This window comes from Bemisia tabaci, chromosome 5 (genome assembly GCF_918797505.1).
Source record: "Bemisia tabaci chromosome 5, PGI_BMITA_v3".
Taxonomy (NCBI): Eukaryota; Metazoa; Arthropoda; class Insecta; order Hemiptera; family Aleyrodidae; genus Bemisia; species Bemisia tabaci.
In genome coordinates, this window is record NC_092797.1 from 36,854,672 (window position 1) to 36,878,054 (window position 23,383).

The 23,383-nt window shown below is 37.4% G+C and overlaps 2 protein-coding genes across 9 annotated transcripts in view; one reads left to right on the top strand and one right to left on the bottom strand.

Annotated features, from left to right (window-relative positions):
• Tpst (tyrosylprotein sulfotransferase) overlaps nt 1-19,187 on the top strand; it is a 153,322-nt gene extending 134,135 nt beyond the window's left edge. For all 8 annotated transcript variants that reach the window (XM_019056751.2, XM_072300650.1, XM_019056750.2 and 5 more), the window contains 6 exons: nt 5,236-5,379; nt 8,712-8,842; nt 10,008-10,116; nt 11,139-11,333; nt 12,145-12,398; nt 13,608-19,187. In XM_019056751.2, coding sequence (XP_018912296.1) covers nt 5,257-5,379; nt 8,712-8,842; nt 10,008-10,116; nt 11,139-11,333; nt 12,145-12,398; nt 13,608-13,935 — 1,140 coding nt within the window. In that variant the 5' untranslated portion in view covers nt 5,236-5,256 and the 3' untranslated portion in view covers nt 13,936-19,187. The remainder of the gene's footprint in view (nt 1-5,235; nt 5,380-8,711; nt 8,843-10,007; nt 10,117-11,138; nt 11,334-12,144; nt 12,399-13,607) is intronic.
• Nucleotides 19,188-19,609: 422 nt separating this feature from the next.
• On the bottom strand, nt 19,610-23,308 carry dj-1beta. The gene is made up of 5 exons (XM_019056755.2): nt 22,952-23,308; nt 21,952-22,110; nt 21,439-21,508; nt 20,517-20,642; nt 19,610-20,129 (listed from the first exon to the last, which is right to left on the bottom strand). The coding sequence occupies exons 1-5, from the start codon at nt 23,093-23,095 to the stop codon at nt 20,008-20,010; spliced, it is 621 nt and encodes a 206-aa protein (XP_018912300.1). The 5' UTR covers nt 23,096-23,308; the 3' UTR covers nt 19,610-20,007.
• Between the last annotated feature and the right edge of the window lie 75 nt (nt 23,309-23,383).

Consider the following 23,383-nt stretch of genomic DNA (forward strand, 5'->3'; position numbering starts at 1 on the left):
AGCGTTTTTAATGTTTTAGCCTTGTCTACCCATGTTTCAATTCTCTCCTTCTTTATTCGTATATTCGGGCTATGTTTTTGTGCTTTATCTATAGCTTTGTCTATCAATTTCAACGATCACACGGCACCAGTGTTCGAAACTCACAAGCGCCAACGCGCCAAATGCGCCTAAAAAATCGGCCATGGCGCCTAAAAAATGAAGGCTCTCCGCCAACGTGGCCCCTAAAAATCTAAATTTTCATATCAGGTGATGATTCGAAATTTTCAGCACTACAAGTGAAAGCTTTTTCTATTCTTCACGATTTCATCATTTGTGCTTTTGTCTTCCCCACGTTACAGCTACTTACCAGCTCTGTTACGAAAACATCTCGCGTCTAACTTTTCACTAAATGCGCCGTAATATGTAGGCAAAAAGTCAATTTGGCCCTTAAAAAATCTTCAATGGCGCCTAAAAATCGGGCCTGATGCGCCACATGGCTCCTGAAACTCAAAGGTGAGTTTCGAACACTCCACGGCACGACGATGCCCGAGCATGATGGCGACTTCTCCCCCGAGTAAATCAAAGCTGACGCGGATACCTAGCGGATGCTGAAAAATGTCGGACAAAGGCGAGGACCCCGGGGAGGGGGGGGGGGGGGGCGAGGTCATCGGAGGAAAGTTTTTCACGGCGCGACGGTGACGCGCGGAGACGGGGGGGATTTTTTCGCCGCTCGGAGAACACTTCGAGTCGAGTCGGGCGCGGAATATTAATTAGTTGTAATGTACGCCGGAGCCGTGTTTTTTCCTCTCTTATTTATTTTAATTCACCCGGGCATAGCGGGACGTGCTATTAGAGTTGTCGCCTCGCGGAATCGGACGCCGCCGCCGCCGCCGCGTTGCCGTAAACAGGAAAGAAAAATGTAGACCGGCCGGGATGTAAGGAAAAAGTCAGGGAAAAATTCCAACACGAAAGTATCACGGAAAAATTCGCTGCAAAAATTTGGAAATATTCCGGTTAAATTTATTCCTGAATATGTGAGAACAATCGGACTGAGTTAAGCAGAAAGGAACCGACCCACATTTTAGAAAAAAAATTAAGTTATGACTCAGCCACTGCTCTAAGTGCTCTACCGTCTATCGCCGAAAATTCAAAGTTTTTGTCCGAGCAAATTTTGCAGAAATTGAACTTAAAGTTTATCTTTTACATTGTGTCTTATGCAGAAGCCAAACTTTAAAACTCTTTTTCTCGGTTCGATCCCGATGTGGCCTGGTTTCTTTCTGTTCAACTCCGTCCAATTATGAAAATATCGATGTAAAATTTGCACCCGAAAAAATTGAAGGTAATGGAAGTAATGGTATTTCCAGGTCTGGGTGTCTTTAAGGCTGGAAATAGGGGAAAATAGACATGAGACATTTTGGACCAAAATTCTAGAGATTCTCATAGGCAGATCCAGACACTTCGAAGGGGGAGGCGCCAGGGGGTCCGGGGGGCTTCCCACAGAAAATGTTCGAAATTTTAAAGCATTCAACAGGCAGTTTGATTCAATGTCGTCACGAAAATTTACCAAATACAAGCGTCCTTCCGTCAAGCCTTCTTCTTTCCTCCGGTCCTTCCTCCTTTTTTCCTACCCTTTTCTTCCTCCTTTTTTTTTTGGAGGGGAGGGGGTAAACGGGGAAGGTCGTACGCCCCCTACGCCCCCTTGAATTCGCCCTTTGTTTCCCACTGTTTTTATTGTCTTTTCGCTGTCTATCTATCTATCTATCTATCTATCTATCTATCTATCTATCTATCTATCTATTATACAATGTCAGTCCAGGACGTATTCTCTGATCTCTGAGCGGAAATGTCCGGTTTTTACAATCTGAGCCCACAGCCCCTCCCTGGTCTCCGCTTGTCAGTTGACGCCAGCGTCGCGCGTCGCCAGTGGACCACGGTAATAAAATGCTCCTGAATCCCCCGCTTCTGTCCATTTCCAACCTTCCGTAAAGAGGCGGATGAATGAGCAAAATTAAAATGCAAAGGAGTGAAATAACAAGATAAAAGAAACGGGAGAAGAAATTAGGAGAGCATCTTCGTTAACCCCTCTCCGAGTCAGGGATGATGTTGCCACATTGTCACAAGAAATAAACCTATTTTAGTTTGGCTATGCTGCCTTGCTAAGGAAAAACGCCGTATGAGCATTCGAATGTTGCCAAATTTCCTCTCTGAAAAGAATTGTTTTTGAGGAAAGTTGTGAATATTTGTCCTCGAAATTTTCAGGCTATAGATCAAATCACGAACAAAATGGCGAAATCTTATGAGCCCCCCATTTTGGCTCGACTTATTGCCAACGAAAATACGCTTCAGGTGTCGTAAAGCTCCCGCACAACTTGTACAAGGCACTTACATGTATTTACATTCGATTTTCCCGAGTAGGTAAAATTTAAATTTTAGACCTTAGTAGAAACCTTAGCATTCTAAAGGCCCGATTGCATCCGTGGGAAAACGTGAGTCAGCGTGACTAAAAATTACGAGATACCACCTCGTGTTGACTTTGCGCTTCGGTGCGCTCGCTCTAGGGAGGCGAAAAGTTGGTAGCAATGATCTGCAATTCTCCCGTTTCCCGATCATTTGTTCCGCATGCTAGCATCGATTAATGAATTAAGTACCGACAATATCTTCAAGTCGAATGTGAGCTCATTCCTGCAAGGATATCTGATATCATGAATGCACGTGGGTGTAACTTGGTGAGACATTAAGGTGCAGCTATGGACCACTAGATAAGGTACGAATTTCAGCATTCTGATACATGTTTCTAAAACCAAAATTTCACGTAAAACACGATGCACACAACGAAAATTACCGAAATTAACTCCTTGCGAAGATATTTGATGATTCTTGATGCGTGAATTCAAACCACCCGCTCATAAAAACTCAATGCTCTACTTGATTCACATCGCGCGCTGAACGTTATCATGACCGTCTCTACGATTCACAAATCTGGAAACTTCAATCTTCACGCTTTGGCTCAGCTATAGAAAATTGCTTATAGTTTGAACAACACATGGTGGGAAATGAACATTGATCGATTGAGAAGCTTGCTGAAACCGTTGTAGTGCGCGATTTGACTTACGTAGAGCTTTGAGTTTCTTGTCAGCGGGCAGTTCAAATTCCTCGTAGCCAATGAGGAATGAAAACGTTAATGTCCTCGTTAGGAGTTGGTTTAAGTAATTTTCGTTGTGCGAATCGTGCTCCACGTGAAATTCTGGCTAAGAAAGCATGTATTAGATTGCTTAAATTCATACCTTGTCTAGTGGTCCATTCTCAATAAATCAAAGTGATAGATCTCAAAATATACAAGGCATCCCGCCAAAACGGTCCATACATCCATAAGAGCCGCTTTTATAGCGATCCCTAGCGCTCTGCGACACCTAATCGCCTCAGTGCCCCGCAGATAGGAAAAAACTGTGGCCATTTTTGGACTCGGCGCCAAACGGAAAAGTTTCCGGAATTGTAAAAGAAGAAATTCGAATAGATCAGTCGTAGACTGGCCAGAAAAGTGATATTCTAAAAAAGCTGGGTTTGCTCAGAACTGCAGAGGACCTCGTAAGAGTAGAAAGGTAAGAGAGGAAGAGAAAATTGTAAGAGTTTAAGGGTCTGTTCGAATTCCTAAATGTTGACGAAGCACAAAATTATTCCACATACTTTATTTAACATGTATTAAAACGTCTCGGCGGGGTATCCCTTAAATTTTAAAAGTGGATTACATTTTGGATTTTCGGAACTTCACTTATTTGCTGAGTTTAAAAACAACGCATGTGCCATTAGTTTTTCTATGTACGTAAGTGTTTTTACGAATGAGCCAGAAATCGTAGTCCCTAATTGCAAAATGAAGTCCAATTCATCTTTCCAATTTACCGGGGTAAGCTGAATCCTAAAGACGTCACCTGCGCACAGTTAACTTGGTACTTGACTACTCCGTTAGGATATCCGTCGCACGATTGAATCTGGATTGATTTTGGAATTTTTCACTCCTTTAAAATGAGGAATGGACCACTAGACAAGGTACAAATTTCAGCATTCTGATTTGTGTACCTTATCCAAAATTTCACGTAAAACACGATGCGCACAACAAGAATTACCAAAATCAACTCTTTACGAAGCTACCTAATGATTCTTGATGCGTGAATTCAAACCATCCGCTCATGAAAACTCAATGCTCTACGTGATTCACATCGCGCGTTAAACGTTATCATGACAATCTTTGCGATATACAAATCTGGCAACGTCGATCTTGACGCTTCGGCTCAGTTTTAGAAAATCGCTCGTAGTTTGAACAACGCATGGTGGGAAACATTGAACATTGCTCGATTGAGGAGCTTGCTGAAACCGTTGTAGTGCGTGATTTGACTCACGTAGAGCTTTGAGTTTCTTGTGAGCGGGCAGTTCAAATTCCTCGTAACCAATGTGAAATAAAAACCTTAATTTCTTCGTTAGGAGTTGGTTTCAGTAATTTTCGTTGCGCGAATCGTGTTCTACGTGAAATTCTGGCTAAGGATCATGTATCAGATTGCTTAAATTCGTACCTTGTCTAGTGTTCCATTATCCATGGAAATTAAAACTACATTGTAAATGCTCTGACTACTCGTGATTCATACATGTTCACTGGAAAAAAAAATACATTGGATCTAGAGTTCAGACTCTTAAAAACATCGACAAGAACAAATACTCTTGATTCAATCGGATTTTTGCTTTCCTTTTGATTTAAGCTTAAGTCTGATTGAATCAAGAGTATTTTTTCTTCTCAATGTTTTCAAGAGTCTAGACTCTGGACCCAATGTGTTTTTTTTTTTCCAGTGTTGTTTCCATAAAAATCCGTAAGATGATAAAGTCTACGCTTTGGTCGCGGAGAACCCTAATAATGACACTCGTAATTCTTACGGGTTCACTAGAAAAAAAAAAAAAAAAAACATTGAATCTAGAGTCCAGACTCTTGAAAACATCGACAAGAAAAAATACTCTTGATTCAATCGGACTTTTGCTTAAATTAAGAACCAAGCCTCTTAATTTGAGCGTACTTCCTTTTGATTTAAGCATAAATCTGATTGAATCAAGAGTTTTTTTTCTTGTCAATGCTTTCAAGAGTCTGGGCTCTAGATACAATGTGGTTTTTTTTTCCAGTGTTGTTTCCATAAAGATCCGTAAGATGATAAAGTCCACGCTTTGGTCGCGGAGAACCCAAATAATGAACTCATTTTCTTCCCTGTTTGGTTTCAGGTGACCAATGATGTTGGGAGAATGACCCGAGGAGGGCGCAGATGGGCTTTGCTGCTGATTGCTATGTGCCTCTGCCTCATGATGTTCTACAAACTTCAACCCTGTGCCTACGACAGAAACACCACCCTCATGATGCCCAGAGAGGTAAATACGACCACTCTAAAGTTTGTTTGTTTTTTTTTTACCATTGGCTCCAGAAGAGTGGGATACTTTCCATTTCATCACGGAAAAAATTAAATTGCTGCTTTTACAATTTGCTAAAAAAAGTGACTACAATGTTTCAACGTAGATTTTACAACAAAAAAATGCTACTTTAACCATTATTGTAAGCTAATTCAACCATGGAGGTGGTTGAAGTAGCAGTTTTTTATTGTAAAATCTAGATTGAAACATTGCAGTAACTTTTTTTAGCAATTGAATTATTTAAATCAGCAATTGAATTTTTTCCGTGCACGAAAAAATTCCTGCTCTCAGGGCAAGACCGTGTCGCTTACGCAGCCCTTGAATCACCACTATTATAAAAATGATTAGAACCAACACAACATAAAGGTAGAGCGAGGGAAAGGTCGCGCGTTGACGACGGCGCAAAGATACAACTATTCGTGCTTGATGGATGTCCGTGTTGCGTCTGCAAAATTGAAGGCGCGATTGCGCGAGGCGTTAACTTGCAGTGCTCCGCTCTATGTCGCCAATTAGAGCGTTGCTCTAATTCGGGAGGAAAGTTAAAAAAGGAGGCCCAATTCCGTCTCTGCTATCTTTGGCTGTGTTGAAACTCTGTTTTATTTCATTTTTTTTTTCAATTTGATGTCTGATTCTTTAGCTTTAAGATGTATTCGTGGACCGATATCTGAAGCTCGTATGTAGCGGCACCATAACTCTCCTACACGGAGAAAAAAACCTCGTGCGTGGGACCCGAAATTTAGGTCATATGGATCTCTGAAGTTTTCAGATTGAGCATCTGAACACTATAAGGTCTAGCTGTCGAGTTTCGGATCACACATCTGAAACCTCAGTTCTTACATCTGAAGTACTTCGGTTCTCCCATCTGAAGTACTTCAGATGTAAGAACTGAAGGTTCAGATGTGTGATCCAAACCTCGACAGCTAGACCTTAAGTGTTTAGATGCTCAATCCGAAAACTTCAGAGATCCATATGACCTAAACTTCGGGTCCCACGCACGAAGTTTTTTTCTCCGTGTAGAGAAGTCTGTCGGGTCAATTTGACCTGGGTTGAATTTCTAGGGGTAATAGTCGAAAAAGCGGCAGTCTTTAGCACACACGTGGGTTGAGGACTCATGTAGTTGTCTGACACCTTCACCACCCCCCCCCCCCCCCACCACAACCTTCCAACATGTGCTCTCATTCTCGTCCTCCACTTCGCTGAAATTGTCAGTATAATTCGTAAGATTCACTAACTACATTCGAATGTAAAGAATAATCCACAAATTTGATCTGTAAAGTACGAAATTTAGGGACTAATGTTTGTTCAAGTTGTACGCCCAGCAGTACATTTATGCATGTTAACGCGGTTGCATGTGAAACTAATCATAAGAAAAGACAAATTTAAAGTTAAAAGTCGGCACCAAGGGGTGTCAATTCGCACAAGATAGCAGTAATGACTGCGCTCTGAAAGCTCTCGCGTTTTCGCAATTAGGATGCAGGTGCTAATTTTTCTTTGATTATTCATTTAAATTTAGATGAGTCCAATTTGGAAGGAGCCTAGATTTCGTAAATCTATGGTCGGAACCCTCTGGGTGGAGTTGAGGCTGATTCGCCGGGAAAAGTTTCGAAAAGTGGACAACATTTCGCAATTAGGAACTGCAACTTCCGGCTCAGTTTAGAAACAACATTTGTACCATTAGTTTTCCTACACTGGAAAAAAAACACATTGGATCTCGAGTCCAGACTCAAGAAAACATTGACAAGAAAAAATACTCTTGATTCAATCAGATTTTTGCTTGAATCAAAAGGAAATCCGCTCAAATTAAGAGGCTTGGATCTTGATTTAAGCAAAAATCCGATTGAATCGAGAGTATTTTTTCTTGTCGATGTTTTTAAGAGTCTGGGCTCTAGATCCAATGTGTTTTTTTTCCAGTGTATGCATATCGACGGTGTAAGTCGGCAATCACATATCTCATTTGCGGTGTTTGAAAAACTCCGCCTCTATGTTATTTTTTTAAAGGAGGACAAATTGACGTCATACCATGGAGTTTTTGCAGAATTTTCTTGGCACAGAGAAGAAAAATCACGGCAGTTTTAAATAATTGCCGATGAGTAGTTTTCCGTTTAAAAAAAGTATGACAAGAAGTCTGCGACGTCGCAAACCGAGTTATGCGATTGCCGACTTACATCGTCGATATGAGTGTTTTTACGTATGAGCCAGAAATTGCAGTTCCTCAATGCATTTTAACCACTATTTCGCACATGAACGTCACGCGTTCGTTGCATCAACGGGCATGAGTCAAGTCATGCACGTGCATCCGTCCTAACCCGCAATGGGGGGGGGGGGGGGGGGCTCCATAGGCCCCTGTTTCCCGTGCTATGATGTGGGTTGGCAGGGAGAAAAAACTTTCTAAATCCGCCCGTGTCGTCGGGTTAAATGTTTTCGTTGAGCGTACGGACACGCCGCACCGTGCGCACTGTCTCGTTAAAAGTCTATATTCTCTAATTGTTTTTCTTTCATTATCTTTGGCGCCATTGCGCGCCTGGGCGTCTTCTCGGCCCCGATTTTGACGCCTCAAAAGAGCCGCCCACCGGATGTTTACAGAGCGCAGACGCCGCACCGTCACGCGCGAACCAACCGAAGTTGGCAACACTGGGTTTTGTCCCTGGTAAACGCATGTGAAATAATCGAAATATCGATGGCATAAGTCGCACTGAAAAAAAATTCTCGGCGTTTTTACCAAGGTCCGTTGATACCTTTACCATCTCACTTTTTTTTACCAATTATTGGCAATTTTACCAAGACAGCATAGTAAGCTTACCTAAAAACCGGTATTTTTACTGTTTTTCCAGGTAAGAATACCACTTTTATTGGTAATCAATTCCCGGTAACTTTGCCATTTTATCTCGGTAATTCTACCACAGTCGATAAAAAATATCGGCGTTTTTACCAAGATCCAGTAAAATTACCTAGAAAGTTCAATAATTTTACCGAGATTTCTCGGTAAAATTACCAATGCCACAAATGGTAATTTTTAAGAAAAAACTGGGATCAAATAGAACCCTGAATTCTTGGTAATTTTACCCTTTTTTAGTGAATACACCGAGATTTTTTTTTCAGTGCGGAGAGTGCACATTTCCATTTCAAAGATTATATGGGCCGCGCTAAACAGAAAGGAACCAAGCCACATCAGCTATTGCCAAATTTAATCAGGCACTTTAAATTTTTACATGAAAACGGTTGTGCGGATTTTTTTGCAAAGTTCTCATATTTATTTGTATTTAACCATTTACTGTTGGCTTCCATGTTTGCAGAATTATATGAATGCAGCTGATAAAAAAGTATTCCGCTACGACCGGTACATGCCGTTGATTTTCATCGGAGGCGTTCCCCGCTCGGGGACGACACTGATGAGGGCCATGCTCGACGCTCACCCAGACGTCCGGTGAGTCTTTCGAAAACCCCTTCAAACTCCTTGATACTTCCAACGCTACAAATCCAAACCTCCGTCCTCCTCGCATCTCTTGCCGTATGGAAAGAATGTGAAGAGCTCACTCGCGAATTGGACGTATTTACGCTGAAAGGAACTATGTCCCTCGCAAACGCTATGCACACAGTTCCTTTTAGAGTAAATACGTCCAATTTTCAGTCCCCACTAATCTAAATCGACGGTAAAACTCCCAAAGCACGTATCTCGTCTGCGGTGTTTAAAAAGCTCCGCTCCCATTTGATTGTTTTGAAGGAGAACGAATCAACATCATTCCTTGAAATTTTTCCAGATTTTAGTTCAAACAGAGCGGATAAATCACGGAATATTTTAAGAATTGACATCGAGTAGATCTCTATCTAAAAAATAAAGTATGATAGGAAGTCTGCAACGTCGCAAACCGATTCTCGTGGTTTGCGTCGAAATGCATCGGAGTTGTTGAGAGCACCTAAGTATCATTTTTCTTTATTACTTGTTCTAACCCACGTTTACAGCAATGCGACCATTCTATGACGGATTCTGTGGCTAGATATAGCCAGTTATTTGCGTCAGGTTTATACCCTCTACCAAAAAAAAACGCTGGACACAAAGAAATTCAGGGTGGGCAGATATCACGCCTCAAAAACACTCCTTCTTTAGACGCTCCTGAACTTTCATAATGATACTCAATACACTATAAAAGTTACGTTATAAACAAAAAAAAAAAAAAAAAAAAAAAACACCAGAATCGATTACAAAAACTCAGGGTCCAGTTGTTTTTACCAATGATATTCAGGCAATTTAGGTATCTTATTTACAGTACCCAAGGATGATTGATCATGGACTCTACATCAGAAAAATATTAAGTAACCTCCTCTTTCTCTTCCCTCTTTTTTGAACTTTTCTCTCGGTACCTAAAAAAACTTTTTTTTTTTTTTTCAAGAGCATCTACTTGCAAAAAATATTTCAGGGAAAACGAAGGCTTAAAAAATTTCCAATTCATAAAAATGACATAATTCCGAATTTGAATGTTTTTCAATTTAAGTGAGGGAATACTGTTTTTTTTATTAGGTTTTTCTCTTGCCTCAAAAAATGTCGACGTCATTATTTTTCTCTTATTTTTTTTTTTTTTTTTTTTTTGCAGCTGCGGTCAAGAAACTAGAGTAATTCCTCGAATTTTACAAATGCGGCAGCATTGGGTGAAGTCGCCAAAAGAAGTCACGCGATTAGAAGAAGCTGGTGTTACTTCTCAGGTAAAATAAACCCATGCTATACATCAAAGTATTTTCTGTAACTTCTCTCTAAGCTGAATATGATTACCAAGTCTCATGTGCTATTCAGGGTTGCCACAGTCATGAAAAATCTAGAAATGTCAGGGAATTTTATGGAACCAAGGAAAATAAGGCAGTATGAGGGAAAATAATTTAAGTGTCTGAAAAAAATAGTTATGTCACCTTCATTTCGTTAGTTGACGTTTCGAACAACAAATGTTGCAACGAAACTGTTTTAAACTATGTCTTTTCAACCGTCCTGCTCATCCTCAAATGTCAAGGAATTTTCAAAAATCTCTTATGGACGGGATGTTAGGAGGAAATTTTATTTTCTAAATGTTTTGAAACTTGCTATATCTCATCAAGTGTTTCTTTAATTTTTCATATATATTTCATCTTAAATTTTCATCCATAAAGTGCAAGACCTTTTAAGATTAATGAAATTTGTTTATAGCTGGATTTAATTCAAAGGAAGTCAAGATTGTTTATTGCTGCGCTTCCGTGAGAAGAATTCTCTTTGCTTTTATAATTTATTCTTTGTATTATGTTAGCCCGCATAGAAGAAAGGAAGCTACATTTGTGCTAGAAAACGCAAAATTGAGATTTTGACACTACTGCTTTTAAGAATGTATCACAACGATTATTTTGACTAAAAAATTTCTAAAATTGTCAAACTAACAAGGAAGAAGCTCAGATAATGTAGATTTTAGAAACTACTGTCTACAGCTCTAACTGATCGTTTAGATTTAATCATTACTTACTGATCGTTAATTTATTATATCATAATAGTCAAGCTACACAATCTAAAATTAAATCTTCAAATCTTTAGCCAAGTTCAATGTTTTTCTGCGTTTTCCAGTTGATTTGCCTTTTTCTTTTTTTTTGCGATAAAGTAGTAAGAAAATGAATTAAACTGATGAACTTCAAGAAGCAACATGGATCATGGTGCACTGTATAAATATTTTCCCTTTTATTTAATAAATTTTCATGTTTCATTGTTTCAGGTCATAAACTCTGCCATTGCTGCATTCTGTCTGGAAGTCATTGCCCATCATGGCGAGCCAGCAGCAAGGTTATGTAACAAAGACCCACTCACACTGAAATCTGCTGATTACTTATCGGAATTATTCCCAGAAGCAAAATTTATTTTCATGGTCAGAGATGGACGAGCTACAGTTCACTCAATTATTTCTAGGAAGGTATAAGAAGTCTTCTGAAATCTAACCACTCAATAATTTACTTTGTTTAGACTTTGAGCGTCGATGGTTTCATTCTTTTCCAATAGTTAAAATAAACGATGACCTCAGGTGGAATATTTTCAAAATTCCAAAGGCTCTTTTTGTCATAAGTGCATCCATGCTAGATTTCTTTATTGTGTCATTGTAAAGATAGATTATGCGACAGTATTTAGTGGCCAATGGGTATTGATGGCATAGTTGCTTGTCAGCAAAAATATTGTTTTCATGAATTTTTTTTTTAACATTATGAATTACACAGCAGGTTTACACTTCCAAAAGAATCTGCACTTAGAACCACTGTACAGGGTTTTTCCTGTCCTGTTTCCAATTTGTTTGATTTCTTGTGTAATCAACCTGATTTGCGAATTCCTGTCATTTTTAGTATTTTAAAAAAATTTGTTTGGGGAAAAAATATCTCCAATCCTCTTTAAAAACAGTATCTGCAAAGATGTGTGAGGCACGATTTTCCATTTTTATAAAAAAACATTTTCAGTCTTATTGTTGGCCCAGTTAAAAATATATTTTAAACAGTTTGCGGCAAAACTCATCAAATTCTTACGGAATCTAATCAGCTTTATAGAAAATTCCAAAGCATTTTCTAAAAACTGTCCTTCACTTTTTCTGAAATATTTTATATTCCCAAGAACAGTTCTCAATCAGTTTTGTTGGATTATCCCGCTTGGGATTTTTCTTTAATTTTTACAAATTTTTCCTCATAAAAAACAAAACCATCCGAGTTAATTTTTAATTAACTTTTCTTTATTTTTTCTAGGTGACAATCACTGGATTTGACCTCACCAATTATAGGCAGTGCATGAAGAAATGGAACGATGCCATTTCAATAATGTATGAAAAATGTCTGAGTGTTGGTAAATCTAGGTGTATGTTAGTCTATTACGAGCAATTAGTTCTTCATCCGGAAGATTGGTTGCACCGAATCCTCAATTTTCTGGACTTACCGTGGAATGCATCTGTGCTCCATCACGAAGAGATGATCAACAAACCTGGAGGGGTCAGCCTTTCAAAGTGAGTCAATCTCTTTTGTGCATTATAAGACGCTTACTCATTATTGATTTCCTATATTTATTCTGAAGTTATGAAGTTATGAAGACGTATCAGGAATGAACGTGTCTGAGAGATAATGGGCGTTGAGGGGACGATTGTGCACGATATAATGACCAAGCAATGCATGGTATGGGCATGTGCAGAGAATGGCTGATACCAGGTTGCCGAAGAAGGTGTTGGAGTGGGTCCCCCCAGGTAGGCGACGGAGAGGGCGTCCAGCCAAGCGGTGCGTAGAGGACATCGGTGAAGAGATGGAGAGATGCCAGCTTCCGGAGAATCTCTACCATGACAGATTCCTGTGGAGAGTAGGCGTCGCAGAGCGCCCTAGCGCGCCGTAAAAGCGGCTCATACATACACATTCTGAAGTTAATATGAAATTGTTCAGCTGTTATGGCAAAATCGTTTCGGTTGTAAACTGCTCTCAATGTACTGTGTTTTTACAAGACTTTGGCCTCAATGTGCGTTTTTAAAGTTTCATATTATAACAAGTTTTTCCTCTTATAATTTTTTCTTATACTTCCATTGTTTTATTTGTTTTGTAATTTTTCCTTTAAAGAAAACTCATCCAAGTTAATTTTTAAATTATGGTTTCAGGGTTCAATCTTCAAAAAAAAAAAGAAATAATACGTAAATTTTCAAGTAATTCAGTTCATTAGTTGACCCCAAAATAATTGGACAAGTTTGGCAATGCAGTGCCTAAGCACGCATACGCCAAGCTAAGGGAAAACGCTGTATGAACTTTAGAGAGTCGCCAAATTTCCCCGCATAAAGCATGTATTTTTTAGGAAAGTTATTCGTATTTTTTCTTGAAATTTGCAGATATTTTCGATAAAATTGCAAACAAACTTGTCTGAAATCTTTGAGAAAAATATTCACATTTTCCCCAGTGAATTCGGACTTTATTGAAAGAAATTTGACAACATGTAAAAGCTCATACAGCGTTTTTCTCTAGCTCAGCAAAATGGTGATTGTGATACTTCAGCCGGTTGGTGAGGATTTACAGAAGATTTTGTTAATACTAGTGATTGATTGATTTTGAAGGATCAGTACATAAAAGCCATTGTTTTATCTAGGATTTAAATTATTCTAACAGAAGACCAAAAAATTTTCAGATCTTTCTACCAATGTTTTTGATGCATTTTTTTGTTTTTTTGCTTTAATGATCTCCAGGACAGAAAGATCATCCGACCAGGTCATCAAGCCAGTAAACCTAGAAGCACTAACAAAATGGGTTGGGCAGTTCCCAGAGGACGTCATCAAGGAAATGGACGAAATAGCACCTATGTTGGCGAAACTAGGTTATGATCCCAACGCCAACCCCCCCACCTATGGATACCCAGATGCAGTAGTGCAGGACAACACATACAAAATCAAACAAGAATCTGATAAGTGGAAAGAAAAAGCCGAGAAATTATTGTTGAGGACTCACGTCGAAAATCTAGAAAAAAATAAGAAAGACGATGACGAATCCTCCGATAACCCTGCCAATGCTGCTTAGTTACCACAACAAGGTGGGAAGTGCTCTGAGGACAGTGTGAGTAAAAGTTAAACAGTGGCCTCAGTCTGTGTAGTTTTAGTTGTGCGAATAGGTTATAGCGTAAGTCCCTCCAAAAATTACCATCTTCCATTTTTTTTTTATTCGTGTACAAATTGCGAATTTTCCAGGATTTTCATATTTCCACTCCTTAAATGGAATTGCGGAAAGATCCTGGATTTTGTATCGTTTCATCAAAGAAATGAGAAGATATCAAAGTAGAGCACAGACGAATTAAAATAAACTGAAACACAAGTGTGTTGAGGACAGATCTTATACGGATGTTACTCTTAATGAAAAGTTGCCATACTTTTAGTTTTGTTCAAATTCAAAATTGTTCGTGAAAAGTTATAGCTCTCAGTCCCAAATTATACAAGTAAGTATAAAGTGGAAGCGTCAAAAAAGTCTGAGAAGAAAACTCACAAAATTAATTTTAACGAATCTTTTGACTCAACTAGTAGGAACCAAATTGTCTCTATTGCCAGTATTTTTTTTAGCAATGGTTGACCGCAAGTTGCGTAACGCAACCTCTAAATTTGACTTTAAGTCGCGGGAAAATTACATTCTAATTCTATAGCTGTATGCAAGTTGAGCTTTTTTTACAACCAGCTTAAGCAATAATTAGCTCCGCAATGGTAGGTATAAAACATTAATCAGCAATCGAATAACTAAGTCAACATTCTTGCCTCAACTTGCAACCAATCACAAACCTGCCAGCAGGTGCCAAGCCCTAGATTAAAGACTTTACAACACTCTGACCCATGGGAATCACACCATTGCCTCTAACTTTATCTGAAAAACAACTCAAAACTAAAATCGAATTTCTAAGTTGTCCTCGGGAAGGAAAAATCTGTAATTTTGTCTTAGCAATAAGGGGCGACTACTTTTTCTCCCATTTGGCTTGAACTGCTATTGCATCACTTCAGCCCAGCGGGTACTGCTATGTGTGTATCCTTAAAATTGGGAATTACAACATAATCACCAGAGACAGAAACATGGTCTTTCCAAGCAACGATTAAATGTCATTCAGCGAAGGTGGAAGATATACAAAATCTTAACTTTTTTCCAATTTTATTTATCATTGAATGAACAGATCATGGAGTTTTGCCTTCATTTATAAGTGGAAATTCTCTTAATTTTTATACTCTTATTGCTCTTGTCGTCAATAAACCAGCGTTGCATGATGCTTGAGTTCCTTTGTGCCAAATCTTTTTTGTCAGCTGTTTTCAATTTGCATTACGAGCGCTTAAATTCTGGTCTTCCTGTGTCACAAGTAACTTATATGAAAATCTATGGACTAAAATAAGTAGAAGGATTGAAGGATCAGCATTTTTCCGTTTTGTAAGAAGCGAAAAATTATCCTGAAATATTTCTATTGCTGTCAATCATCACAAATACTCAATATGCATTTATCACAATGTACTCGTTACGTTCGTCAGTTAAAACACTTGTGAATGTCTTCTCTTACAGATTTTAATGTGATTTTATTGATGCGCAGTCATCTGCTTTAATAAGAGGCGGTTCCTAAAATACGCAACGCTCTAATGAGGAGTACAGAGTCCTATTTAGCAATGCCTGTTACTGTATATTTTTAGTTTAATATTGAGTTAATTGGCGTTACATTCTCCTTTCCTTAGAATTCTATAATGTAAAAAGCTCAGACCACTTCTTTTGCAAGTATATTCTTCTTTCATTTCTTGCCTTTATTCATATTTTTCCCACTTAAAAAAAGTAAGGGATTTTTCTACTTTTTGGGGGCGATCTTTGGAGAGGAGCAAGGGGAACATTTTGTCCAAAACTCCGATTTTTAGTGTTTTGTATTTTATGAACAGCGCCCTTACTCCCAAATAGTTCATAAAAAAATTCTCCAACACTAGTTGTAACTCTTAGCAACATTTAAAATGAGAGCAAAAATATAGTTTTGTTCTGATATTCATGAATTCGGTAAACAATCATGAGAAAATAATGTTTTGAAACATTATTTTTTATTGTACTTGGCGTGGTTGGGATGTAATCCAGATATTTTTATTCTCACACCCCGGGTTAAAGATATTTTCCCCCCGAATTTTGTTCTAAGATGTCTGTGAATGTAATCTGATTTCAGAAGTGTATTGTTTATTCTTCCAACAATTTTGGTAGTTAGATTTTTAAAAGCCTTCAGTTTCTATTGATATATCTACCAAATTATTTTTTTCCATTTTAAAGGAAAAAGTTTCTTCATGGGAGATCGTGGATCTTATACCATCAAATTTTGTGAGATCTGCAAAGTTTCTTCCAGTTCTTATAAATTTTATCTTATTCATAGTTGATTTTAAAATTATCAAATTTTGTAATAATTTTTATAGGACTAAAATCATGTCCAAAAATCTCAAACATTTTCAGGCTTCAGAAATTTTTTTTTTGCGATGTATTGTCGATGTATTTAACCTAAAAATGCAGTTAGCCTAAGAGCTGTTGAAAACTTGAAACCATCTAAAACAAAAATTGAATGTGTTATTCGGCATCCTATAGAATAGTGGTCCTTCAATTGCGATGAGTACATACATTCAATCCAAATTGTAAGTGGTAAATAGGTCGTCAATCAAGATGAATATCACATTTTGTTAGTTTTGGATTATCTCAGTTCATCATTTTAGACTATCATAAATTAAAGTACATAATTAATATCCTCTCATGTTTTTTTATGCAACTCTTTTAGTTGATTACGAAGGGACTTACAGACGTGATTCAGTTAGAAACTGAGAGCGGCTCCCCACCAACCCTTAATTTCTTGTTAATAATTGTTTCATGTCATCATCATGGATAACAAGACTGATTTAAGTAAATTTATTTTGCAAAGTGACTTGTCCTCTTTCCTACTCTGTATGGTAACTTGTAAGAGTCAACTCTTGAGAAAGCGAGGGTATGTGCTAGCTGAGTACACTGTGTTTTTCAAAGAGCGGTATTTTAGATAATTGACATCACTTGGTGTTCATACAAATCTTATTACTTCTTGCCATTCTATAAGATTCGATTGTAAAAACATAATACTTTGCCATGTGTAACCAACCTGCTATGTATTTAGAAAAATCTTAAACTTTAATCTGTAAAAATTCTCTTGGATATGATATTTTTGGGCATTTATGTTTTACTCTGTCTCTGAAACACCTCACTTTACCATGGTATAGTTCACGGTAAAAAATTCATGGTATAAATGTATGCAATTTAGACTACGACAGAAGATCGTCTGACGTCATTTTCGCATGAAGAGTAAATGCAAGAAGTAAGATGGCGAATCTTCTGTTGTAGTCTAAAAGTGCGTAAACTCAGTTGGCGCGGACTCTACTCGTAACTCAATTTTGAGCTTTCGGCACAAACGTCTTTTTCCAAGAGATAGCCTGATATTCTTAATTTTTGCCAGTACACATCAGATTTTGAGACAGTTAGCTGACTCTCTTACAAGTTACCCATCTGCCTTGTAGATATTTTCACCGTTATGTTTTTCTTTCCTACTTAAAATGTTATCTTTTTAAGAAAAAGGTTTCAGGGTATAAATTTTTTTAGATAAATTGTAAATAAGAATAATTAATGTGAAAAACCTAGTTATGTAAGTTAATTTATTTGTACGTACATATGTTATTCTTGTTAATTTATTGTTGAACTATTGTGCATCATAGCTAGATCAGTCATCCAAAAGCATCTCTTGAATCCACTGAAATTTTTAACTTCTCAGGTTTTTAGGTTGTCAAATGTGTTTCATTTTGGGCTCAGTGCTATGTCATCTTCAATTGTGTTAATTTTGATCTCTATTTTATTTTTTACAGCAGTTTTCAAGCCAGCGACTCTCAAATTTTTTGTCACTGCGAAGTTCATTGAATCCAACAAGGTTGTCTCAATAGTAATTTTTTGTTTCCTCTGATCTTTACTTGTTGTAAAGTTTCTGTTTTTTGAAAACAACAGATTTTCAAAAAAACTGGCATAAAAAAGAAAATGTAAGAGAAATACATACGAAGGATTTTTGTGGGCTAGCAGTTACGCCTATTAAAATCCCGTTTTCCCTCAATATGTAGAAACAAAGTAATCAAAAGAACATTGTATAATAATTTTTGACAGTACGGTTATTACTTTGCAATGGAACTTTGCATAAGATGAATGAAAGAAATTCTCAGGCATACATGAGGTGCATTTCAAAAATTTTAACCTGGGTAATTATATTGATTATAGCGTTGATTTATTGGTTGTATTCATTTATTTATTTTTATCCAGATGGGTCCTTTTCAGTTGTTAAATATTTGACTTCAATCATAGTGTTAATTTGTCTTTTTTTCTCCACCTGTAGACAACTCCCTCATTCAAAAAATTAAAACTTTGACCTACTTAAGTTATCCCTTAGAGCTTTTGTTTAAAAAAAAAAAAAAAATTGAACTTGGTTTTTAAAGAGTCCAACTCCAGTTCATTTTTTTTCAAAATTGGCTTCCTTGCAGAAAAATGCTCTATATGAATATTTAACTTAGTCTCTCTTTTCCTGAAAATTCTCTAATTCCATAGAAGGGCGTGATTGGAAACAAGCATTAATTGTGTTTCATACAAACAAGTAATTCTAGTTAACAGTGAGATGAGAAACAGCCTGGCGCACAACCTATATGAACCTAAATTTCTTAAAAACTCTTTTTGTGCAATATTTAGTTGAATTGACTCCTTGCAGGGATTGAATGATGTCACTCCAAATTACAATAAATTATATCTGTGACGTGCTGAACAAAATTGTGAAAAATTAATTTGATTCATATTAAGAGTCTGACAAAAAATTCCAAAGGTTTTTAAGAAAATTTTTCATCCTATTCGCAGAGATCAGTGTGAAATATGGCAGAAAACAGAGTGCTTAAACGTACCACAAGGAATTGATTCATTTATAATTTCAATCAAGGAAGCTGAGGGTGAACTTTTCTTCACGGTGTTATCAATCAAAGATGAGATTCTCTCGCTAAATTCAAAGTGAACGCTCCTCAGAGGAGTAGGCTGTGTTTTTTGCATTTTAAATTTTTTACGTGTTGAAAATAAAAACTTCAGAGTTATTTATCGTCTTCAAAAGATGTACTTACTGCACTGTACAAACAACACTTGTAAAGTTCTATCTTAGAAAATTATTTATGTTTTAGCTTTGTAGTCATGCAAGATTTTTGTTTTTTTCTGTTTATTTTTCTTTATTAAATAAAGAGTTTATCATCAGATGCAAATAGTGTACATTTTTTCAACTGAATTTTTCCAATTCCAAAAGAGGATTCACTCCTTCATATTTTACTTAGATTACAGTCTCTGCCTGCTCTAAAATGTTCAGAAAAGTTCAGCCAAACTTTTGAGAATCATTGATTTTGCTTTAGAGTGGTCTTTGAGAGGAGCAAAAGAAAAAATACTGATCATAAAACATAAAATATTTGAACCTTTAGTACCTCCTTCTGAAAACTGCATTTTTTGAATTGTAAACTTTAAACGACAACTTCAACTTGTAACTCCAATTTCCTTTTGAAATTTTTGTAACTCATTCCTCTAAGGCAATGGTACCAATCACCTAATTTTAAATTTTCGAGCACTTGAATCCCTTTTTCCTCAGATGATGAGCTACCTGTCTTCACGGTTGTTATATCAGGAAAAAACCTCGTTTTTGTGATTCTAAGTAATTTTATTCTTTAAAAGAACATATAAACGGAGCAGACGGATGTTTAAGGTCTACCACAGTGAATTAATGGATTCTTCTTTATAAACTCACTTTTATCGATAAGTTTATTTATAGCATCTAAGTACATCAGTATAAATCAAAGAGGACATTCTTTTCTTAAAATGGAATTGCTCCTCACTTCTCAGTAACCTAAAACTTCGGATATAGAATCTTGAAGAGTAAATTTCAACAAACTTTCATTTTCCCAAAACAGAAAAACCCAATAAATCTGAAGAGATGTTATTTTGGGTTGAAATTGATGGATGAAGCACAATTACATAGAATTCCCATTAAAGGTGCCAGTATAAAAATACAAAACCATAGACAGTTGTGAGAATGCTTCACTTCTTCCACAGGAGAGCATCTGCAACTTTTTGGCTTGCTGCTTCGTCCAACAATATCTTGACAATTTCTAAAGCAAATTCATATGCAGTACCGGGCCCTCGACTAGTCACAATATTACCTGGAAAATTTAGAGAAATTTTATGTAAGAAAAGAGGAGATTTCTTTGTAGTGCGGTTTATAATCTCTGCATTGGAGGAGCGCAGTAATTTTTATAGTTGACAAGATGGGGCTCTATCCTGAACATAACTGCAACAAGAAATTTATAGCTGTAGAAATCAAGACTCTTTCTCATAGTATCAGGCAGAGCTTCAAGCTTTTACAGAGAATAAATCTCACAGAGGTCTTCAAAAGCAGGGATGTAAAAAGTTCTAGAAGCAGACCTTTTCTCACAATCTGGCCTTTTTGCTTGGCAGCAAATTTTCCGAAGTAGATAGGAAAATGCATAGCCAAAGCAAAATTAAGTCTTCCATAGTATACATGATTTTGCTGGTTCTTTAAGACTTACCATCAACAACTACATTGCTTGACTCGTTGTACTTGTAACTTGTACCTTCGAATTCTCCTTTCACCGAGGGGTAGGAGGTGACTTCTTTTCCGGCGCCAATACCATGAGATTTCAAAACAACTGGGGCTGCAAAGGAACGAATAATCATCATGGAAAATCAATTTCTGAACTAAAGAAACACTTAAAGGGACTCAGAAATTTTAGATTTCAGAAATAAAACAACAGGACTGTAACTCTGCTGCGCTGATAAAGTAGTAGATACATTCAGACCTTCCCAAATTTCTTTAAATAAAATACAAATTTTTCAAAGCAGTATGTGCTTACTTCAAAATATTTGAGGAAATTTCCTTATTATATTTACCCTTGTATTAATATTTACTCTTATTAATATTTACCTACCCTTGATGTCCACAATTAGTAAACTAGCATTCAGTGGAGGAGAGCCCTATCCCTGTACCTTGAAAGATAAGAATTTTAAACACAGATGGGTCGGTCGCATTTAGATTTTGTGGAAGATATTTTTATTTGGGTACCCATACTCAGTGATGTTGATGGAATGATTTAAAAATGTTGTCGTAAACCCAGAATTTTAAAGAAAGGACCCTTCCTTTGCCCAAGGGAGGCCGGTGGAAAAATAAGGGCTCCGTTGATTCCAGGCATTATCTTTCTGAATCCAACTCAAAACAACCATGAAAAAAGCCAGATGCACAGGATCTAGGACACCCAGTGCAACAAAAAAAGTTTAGGTACGACCTCCTTTTACCTTGATTTTTATAGTTAATTTATAATTGAGTATTGGAGAAAAACACAATTTGGTTGCAGAAGATAAATCAGAAAAAATTGATTTGTTATCAACGTGTTGAAATGTTCTTTACAAGGCAAAATCGCTTTAAACAACCAATTTATCCGACAAGGTTCTTACCTGCACAAATTGCTGCAATCAACCGGTTTGCTTTCTCTTGCTCCTTTAATAAAGCTCCAACTTCAGATGACTGCAATGACAAATAAACAAAATTTCTTGGTGTTGCGAACATTTGGGTGCATATTCATGCATGGGCTCCTTAGCTGTGATAGGTACCTGGTCAAGACATCTTCAAGCCCAGGAGACCAGCTAGCGCGAAAATATCAGCTATCTTTGGGACAAATTTGTAGCTTGTATTCTTTGATCACAGAAAATATTGCTGATGGAAGTTAGATTTAAAACCCAGGGGCAAAGCCCGAAACACAGAAACTTCAAGGAGTTTATTGTGACACGGTAAGTTAAAACAGAATAGGTATCGTTAAATCCTGTATTCATTATCAGTCTTAATACCAAGTATTCATTCGCTCTTTCAATTTCATCTTTTAATTGGCTGTACCAAGTGTTCATTCGCTCTTTCAATTTCATCCTTTAATTGGCTATCTTCCAATAGAATTGAGTTCAGTTCAAGGTTACCTGAGCTAAGACTTTGTACGCAGGTCCTCCAGGCAGAACAACAACATCGTATGGTCCATTCTTCAGCGCTTCATCAAAGCTAAGATCTGGCTTAATGTACACATCTCGGCTACACTTCACTGGATCAGTTCCTTTCAGACCGGCTACACAAACTTTGATCTAAAAACAGCAGAAAAAGTTCAGTATTGAATTAAATTGCCTTCAAATAGATTGCCAGTTAGAATTTGCTGCCATGAGAGTATAAGTAGTTATAAGATATCTCACATCAGTTATTTATAAGAATTGCTAACTAATAGTAGTTACTATGTCAAATATTGAGTGCAATAGAGTCGCAATGTACTGGAGTGCCGATGAAGACAATTCATGAACGGGCTATTCCGAGCCCCTTGTTCTTTCGTAAGTGTGAACTATCTAGGAACCGTTCGGCATTTTTTAACACGGCGGCTTATGGGAGGATCGCAAGCTGCGAGTAGTTTTCGGGGTTTTAATCGTCTAAATCGATCATGATTTTTGCGAATTTTGGCAAATTGTGTTCACCGAAGTCATAACAAATTAAAAATGTGCAACTCTCTCGGTTTTTATGAAATAAATTTTATACCTGTATTTTCTGAGCAAAGACCAGAGCTGGGACCCTGCGCATTCAGCATCGCCAGTCGCTGCATACTGGTCTCTGGAGTACTGGACAAAACAGCCTCAAAAAGTGACTTCATCGACGCTCCAGAACATTGCGACTCTATTGTACTCCATTATGTCAAAACAGCCCTGGGCTAACAAAGGACTTACTCTTTGGTGTTGTATGAATACTTAAACCTCCGTAAAGGCTGAAAACTACAAGCAGAAATTCTAGTCATATTAATGAGTTATAATATCTATTGCTTTTGCTAGATTTTTCATTTGGGACAGTCTCAGGAACATGTTGCGCAATCCTCTGTATGCTGTGGCAACTCAAACTAGTTTGTCTACATAGTAAATATTGCAATGACAGCCTTCATAAACTTACACCAGCCCGCCTTAAAATATCGGCAGAAACTACGAATTCCATTTCTTCTGCTCCTTCAGCGAGCACAATGAAAGCATTTTTCCCAACCATTCTAGAGCTGCAATAAAACCTCCTGGCTACTGATGAGACTAAAGGTGATAACATGCAAGCTAAAGCTCCTCAATAACAAGTCGCCGGCAATTGAAAAAGAGGGAAACCACTCTTCTCAAACCTTACGTCCGCGTTATCAGCACCGAAAGAAATCGAGAAACTATGAAGAGGCACGAATTTTGACAAAAATCAAGAGCTCAAAATTACTTCAAGTGACAAAAAGTTAAATGTGTGATAATGAAGGTTATCACCATTATCACTTACGATGAAAAGGTAAACAAACTGAACAAATCGTAGTAGTTGCCAAAGCACCAACAATTGGAACAATATTTCTTCCCACTC

What these genes read in the sequence shown, in the direction of transcription:
- dj-1beta (XM_019056755.2), bottom strand. Translation starts at nt 23,095, where the DNA reads ATGTTATCACCTTTAGTCTCATCAGTAGCCAGGAGGTTTTATTGCAGC. An exon ending in ATATTTTAAGGCGGGCTGGT is followed by an intron (nt 22,111 to 22,951) that starts GTAAGTTTATGA and finishes TGCTGTTTTTAG; the next exon opens with ATCAAAGTTTGTGTAGCCGG. An exon ending in GATTGCAGCAATTTGTGCAG is followed by an intron (nt 20,643 to 21,438) that starts GTAAGAACCTTG and finishes GTTCCTTTGCAG; the next exon opens with CCCCAGTTGTTTTGAAATCT.